The sequence below is a fragment of the Camarhynchus parvulus genome, chromosome 2 (genome assembly GCF_901933205.1).
Source record: "Camarhynchus parvulus chromosome 2, STF_HiC, whole genome shotgun sequence".
Taxonomy (NCBI): domain Eukaryota; kingdom Metazoa; phylum Chordata; class Aves; order Passeriformes; family Thraupidae; genus Camarhynchus; species Camarhynchus parvulus.
The window spans coordinates 63856275-63863174 of NC_044572.1; the positions used below are offsets into that span (position 1 = coordinate 63856275).

Genomic DNA, 6900 nt, shown 5'->3' on the forward strand with positions numbered 1-6900 from the left:
TCAAAAGCGTGCTGCTGACTCATGTTCAACTTGCTGTCCAGCAGGTAGGTGGAATTGTTTTGTCCCAGATGAAGGACTTCACATTTGCCTTTATTAAAACTCACAAGGTTCTTGGCAACCCACTTCTGCCAAGTTCCTTCAATGGCAGCCCCATTCTTCATTATGCAACAGGGCTGAAGTTCCCAAGGGTTTGGTATTATCTGCGGAGGATCCATGGCATTCCTTGGTTGTTAATAAAGACATGGAACAGCATCAGCCTCAATATCAACCTCTGAGAGCTGTGTATTAGCAATTGGCTGCCACTGGATCTTTGTACCGCTGGTTACAACCCTTTGAGGTCAATGGTCCTGCTAATTTTCCAGGCACTTTACGGTCCACTTGACAAGTCTGTATGGCACCAAGTGGACAACAGGGATCACATGGGAGACCATGCTGTAGGCACTGCTAAAGTCCAGGTAAACAACATCCATCGTTTGCCCCATGTCCAGTGAGCCAGTCATCCCAGTGTGTTATGAATTCAGCACATGATGCTATGGCAGCCCACCACCTGCAGCAACCTGCAATACTTTTACTCAAACATTTTTGGGCACACAAAAGATTCTGAACTCTGTCCTGACGAGTTGTTAGAATCAATCATTGTTGAGCAGCAGCTCAGTTTGTCCATGGCAGGGAAGCAAGAACTGGTTCTAATTACTGACTGGAGGAATAAATAACTCAGAGGAAGTAATGTGCTGCCAGCAACCAAAGACAATTTGCAGTGTCCCAGCTAACACAGGCAATTATTTCATCTGCTTTTTTCTTTTCCTAAGATACCACTCACTAATACTGTTTGTCCCCAACACTTCACAGCCTCCAAGACTGTCACAAGAACACTTTGAAACAAACCCTAGAATATTAATGAAATGCTATAGCAATCATCATCTACAATTTGTACAAGTGTACAGTACTGCTAGCCTAAATGAGAGAAAACTGTCAACATCTTGGTTTTATAAGTTCTTCCCAATTAGGATGCATTTTTGTTTACAGTAGCAGTAGAAAGCCAAGTGCCAAATTTAAACACCTGTTTTGCCAATACAGTATCACATTGCTGGGACAAAGACAAAACTTCTGATGTTGACTATCAGCCCATCTTTTAAAACAAATCTTTAAATACACATTAAACATTTCTTCAAATCTATTTGTTTTAGCTCAATGAGCTAGCTTACTACTAAACCAAATCAAGCAGAATTGCATACAAATACAACCATATTAAGTGTGCTTCAAGGTGCAATCCTGTTGACTGGAGTTAATACAATGGTATTTGTGTAGGTCCATATGGACATTCTTAATAAAGACTTTTTAAATTATCATTTTCCTGTTTAAGGCCTATGAAACATTACCTAGGTTACATTGCTCACTATGATACTCTAGGAACTCTTAAGCATTAAAGTTTCAAAATTTCCTCACAAAATAAACCTGGTGGTTTGTAAGATCCCTTCTGCCCACTGCCTGCAGTCACTGCCAAGCAAGGCCTACCTCCAAGACAGCAGCAGGTGACAATGCAATGCTTTAGACACTGCTGCATACAGTTTTCAGTTCCCAGTCCTGTACCTAGTCCCTCTGGGAAGAACCTTATATGATGTCTCAAGTGACCTGGTGAAACTCACAAATCCAGAGGGGCTTTCATGATCCAGGCCTATGAAAGTCGCTTTCAGTGGGCTTCTGGTCCCCTTTGTCAGGTTATGTCCTAACTACATCAGTACAAGACCAACTACAATACATGCACAGACTTACGCTGGTTTCATCAAGGAAAACATCTTTGGATTTGGACATCTACATTATAAATATGCACTGGCACATACACATGTAGGAAAAAAGGAAAACATCACTCCCTGGAAGAAGTTTTAATCTGCAGACATTATCTCTAATATCAAACAGCTCTAAGCTAAAGCTTAACGTGAATATCGAAGTTTATGGGAAGGTTATAAACACTTTTCAGGTAACTGTTTTTTTCTCATGCTTAAGTCTGCCTGTAGAAGTTTAAATAAAAGTGCAGGAGAATCAAAGTTCTCTGACTCCTTCATCTGAATGCTTAATACTCAAATAAAAAAATTACCACAAGTTATTTTATTCTTTTCTCCTTTAAGTCACACTTAAAATCTCTGAAATCTGTTACCTGGATGAGAATGGCACTGTTCCAAGTTAAACCAGCACACACACAAAAGCACAAAATTAAACATAAAATTAACAATAGGAACATACAAATACTCTTCTAGAAGGAGTTTAATAAGCCAGCAATGCAAACATCCCTCCCATTTAACACATCCGCATCGGTAATTCCCATCATCAGTCTATCCAAATGACCAGGACAAACCAGCACTTAGAAACACTGGGGCCACATCTGGAAGATGAAACCCAGATGCTGCTACAACAGCTCCCTCACTTGGCATGAGCTTAGTTCTCAGAGAAGCTGTAATTTTAACCCAAGTGCCTAAGCTGCTAAAAAAGTGCAGGAGGAGGCAGGGTACTTCAGCACAGGATGGCCAAGTGAACAGCGTGCTGAGCACAGCATAACCTAAACTCAATGCATTCAATGTGGAGCTGTCAACACTCTACCCTTAGGAAAGCAGAGTCAATGGGAAGAACTCCACCATCCTACTCCAACAACACCCACCACAGAGATACAAAAAGGCTCTTTTCATTCTGATATGTGACTCTCCCACTTCAAATCTTCATGGTAAGTGAGTGGATACTGTCCTTACCTCGTGGTGCTACTACTTTTTGTTTCTTGGTTTAATAATACAGCTGCTGACAGTGCACTTTTTATAAAGCAGGATGGTAGCCCAGAAAAGAAAATACTGTGGTTTAGTTCCTTCACTAGTGGGGGAAATCTACTCATAGCTCCATCTTCCAAGAGAAAATACAAGCTGCAAGTCACATCCTCCAAGCAGCATCTGTTCATCCCTCCTATTTGAGACTGGTTTAAAAAAAGACTCTACAGTTAAAAAAACACACACACCAACGTAATGAAATATGGCTCTATCAGGCACCTGGGGAGAAAAAGGCAGGAAATTCTGCACTTTCCATGTTTATTCCAAGAATATATAAAACAAATAACTTCTGAAATCATGGATCAGAGGCTGTATGTCTCCACTCTAGGAAGGTAACATCTTATACATCCTCTTCCTGGCTCAATGAATCACACATTCTTTTTCTGGATTATAACACAATTTCAGTCAGAAGAACTCAAAGACAACACACAGCTTGGCAACTGGGATATTTGCCCAGAAAGTGGAAGATGTAGGTTGATGTCTCTACGCAAAAAAAAAAATCTGAAGCAGGGTCTACCACATTTTGAACAAATGCTTTAGCTAATCATCTTCGAAAAGCAGCAGCATCTCCTCTTCCAAATGTCTTCTAAAGCCGTTGCTGCACTTAATGCAAGATTGACTCTGCAGCACGCTGGGCACAACTGGAGAATTCCCACCTGACCAAGCTCCCTGGGAGACTATAGCAAAATAACAACATCAAGAAAGCATAACAACTTCAGAAAAACACACAACAGGCTTACCATTGTAAGCCTGGCATCATGCTACTCATCTTTCATTCAAGTGGAAAAGAACCAAATATCCTAAGAATTTTAAAGGTATTAGCAACATGGCATTCAGTGCTTAGGCACCTTCGGAGCTTGGTCATAAGAGACTGAGTTTTCAGGACTGCAGTCTTGACGCCAAGCACTTAGAACAGTTTTAACACAGTATTTCTATGAGCTTCCTTATTGATAATAGTTTGGGGAGCAGAAGATCATGTCCAGACTGCACTGAGCACTTCCACGTCTTCCCAAACTCATCACTGAGAGACAACACCAAACCACAGAATACTTTCTGCAGAGTGGATGTAATATTGAAAATAAGAACACTAATCAATTAATTCCGGTTCAAGTCAGCTATCTACCCAGAGCTCATCTTTTTATGTAATGCAGGTTAGCAAGATACATGGGGTTAAAAAGCCATTCCTTACAATAAATGCACATATCTGACACCTATCTGTTTGACTATTTACCATTTCTTCCCCAGTATACTACTTGTTAATTTGATTGATGTATTTGACTTGCAGCATCCATGCCCTGGGCAGAATCCCACAGATATCCCCCCAAGCATGTGTTTGCTTTGCCCCATTGTTTAAATAAACCTACTAGAAAACACACACAGAGGTAAGAGACAATAGAATAATCAGAAAATCATCTCACCTAATTATCTTAAATTCATCTGTTTTATCGGTTTTCTACACAGTATCACCACGTGCAGGATATTGCAATTTCAACATTACTCTGTTGTTCACGTAAAAGCTTTCAACATTTGCTCTGCAAGTGAAGTGCAGTGATTCTTTGCATGAAGCGTCACCCTGCCCGCTTTACAAGGACAACATTGCTGATCAGTGTGCTATACAAAGGATTAAGTATAGTACTTCCCAAATAATAAAAACTAATTGAGCAACAATTTATGCGTAACACACCCTCAATTTTACATATAGTATTTAATCTCCTGGCTTATATTGCCGATTTAATAATGTAAACGCTTTGGTTTTACAGTCAATTTCAGATTCATAAATACACGTGAAAGGCATTTCCAGAGCACTGTCTCCAGGCATCTTGAAATTCTCTGACAAACAGGAGTTGGGAAGGATCTTTGCTTCTACTCCCTGCAGCCACTCTAAATAGCACGGGATCTATGTACTGCAATTTAAAAACTGCTTTTTTTCTGTTATCTACCTATTCTGTCCTACAATATAAAGAAGAACAAATGTCTCATGAATTACATTTTGCTCACATTGCACCAGCACGTTTAGGCATAAGGAAGGGGTGAAGAAACCTAAGGGTCCTGCAGGAAGCATCCTTCAAACAAAAAAAAAAAAAAACAAAAAAAAAAAAAAAAAAACAAAAAACCAAACAAAACCCCAAAAAAACCGCAATGGAAGATGCCTAACTACCCAGCACCCTCACAGACTCATTTGGAACCTGGAATTCGTCAAGAAAAGCAAATATTGGAAGCGATACACTTAAATCTGACGAGTAACTCTAACTTGATAACCCAGTTAAGATCAATATAATCATGATTTAACCGGGCAGCGCGGAGACAAAACGAGCATCCCACGGAGCGGGAGCCAGCCCGCTCCAACCGCGAGGAGAGGGAATGCGCACCTACCCCTTCCCAGCCGCTTTCTCCTCCTCCTCCCGCCTTTGCTCCTGCCTTGCGGGGGACAAGCGGGAGACAAAGGGGAGGCGAAATCCCCCCGCAGCCCGGCGGCGCCGGAGCGGGGTGAGCGCCCGGAAACCCCACAAGCCCCGTAGCCCCGGCGGGAAACCCTTCCCTCCTCCCTCCCCACGGGCCGCGCCACCGGGAAACCCCGGCCCGAAGCCGCGCACGTGGGACTGCGTGGAGAGCGGAGAGGGGGAGGGTGGCGGAGGGAAGAGGTCGGGCCTCCGGGGCGCCTCCTGCCGCCGCTGAGGGGAGCGCCGGGGGACAAGCGGGCTAGGAGGGGAAGGGCTTCACCGGGCTGACCCGCGACCTCACCTGCTGCTTGCCCCTCGCGTAGGGCGGCTTCGCGGCTCCCAGGTGGTGCCGTCGGGTCCGGATCTTGCCGCCGCCGCCGCCGCCCGAGGCCATGATGCGATCCGGCCCGCCGCCGCCGGCGGCCTCGTCCTCCTCCTCCTGGTGCGGCCGCTGTGCTCCGCCGCGGCCCGGCAGCGCTGTCGCTGTCACCGTCCCCGTGGGGACGCGCCCGGCCGGGCCTCCCTCCCCCCGCGCCGCTCCCGCCCGCCACGCGCCGCGCGCAGCCTCTGGTGCGCGCGCGGGGGGCTCCTCCGCGGCCTCCGCCCCGCCCCTACCCGCGCGCGCGCGCCTCTACCTCTCGCGCGTCTCTCCCTTCCCCGCGTTCCCTCCGCGATCCCTCCGCCCGCCGCTCCTCGCTCGCGCTCTCCCGCCCGGCGGCGGCGCCCGCGCGCTGTCCGCCCGCCCGCCCGCGGCCCGAGCCGCCGCCGCCGCACGCCCCTGCCCTGCCGACCAACCACACGGCGGCCGCCCCGGGCCGCGCGCGCGTCACCAGCCCGCGCGGGCGCGTCACACAAGCGGCGCCGGGCCGAGGGCCCGGCCGCTCCCGCGCACGCGCACCGCCCCCGCTCCGAGGGAAGCAGGAGGGGCCGGGCCGGGCCGGCTGCGCGGGAAAAGTGCTCGCTGGGATCTGCCGCGACCCGCAGAGGGACGTGGCGGGGGAAACGGCTGCCCCCGGGCGCAGCTCAGGGACGCCTTGAGGGCTAAAGCGGAGGTCTGTGCCGGGGTCTCGCCGCGGGTGATTCCACCGCCGTCTCCCCTCTTCCCGCGGCGTTTCACAGAATGACTCAGGTTGAAAGAGACCACAGTGAGTCATCTGGTTCAACCTTTCCGCTCAAGCAGTGTCGTCCCAGAGCACATGGCACAGGATTGCATCCGGACACTTCCCGACTTTCTTCAGTGAGGGAGACCCCGCAACCTATGTGGGCACCATGTTCCACTCTGAGCAGTCATTCACGCAGTAGTTTTTTTCCTCGTATTTAGGTGGAATTTTCTGTGCATCGGTTTCTGCTCCTTGCCTCTTGACCTGCTTCTTGAGCCTGCGTCTGTCCTCCTGACACTCCGCCCCCGGGGACACAAGTTATCCACGCTGAACCTCCCCCAAGGGACAGCATGAGGGGGATGTTTCCCTTGTCCCTGACGAGGAACAGCGTGGAGAACGCGGCAGGAAAAACGGCACCGGGAAGTCTGCAGTGCCGCCACTAGCGAGTAGGTTTGTGTAGGCAAGAGACACAGCAGGTGTAGGTTTTTCATCGCTTAGTGGTTGCATGTGGAAAGGAGGTAGGAGGAAAAAGCTTCACCATGACTCTTA

General features: G+C 47.9%; 1 protein-coding gene across 3 annotated transcripts in view; it reads right to left on the reverse strand.

Moving 5' to 3' along the window:
* Positions 1-5839, reverse strand: part of NUP153 (nucleoporin 153) — a 45536-nt gene extending 39697 nt beyond the window's left edge. For all 3 annotated transcript variants that reach the window (XM_030969274.1, XM_030969285.1, XM_030969264.1), the window contains exon 1: positions 5553-5839. In XM_030969274.1, the coding sequence (XP_030825134.1) occupies positions 5553-5645 (93 nt within the window). In that variant the 5' untranslated portion in view covers positions 5646-5839. The remainder of the gene's footprint in view (positions 1-5552) is intronic.
* Positions 5840-6900: the final 1061 nt, after the last annotated feature.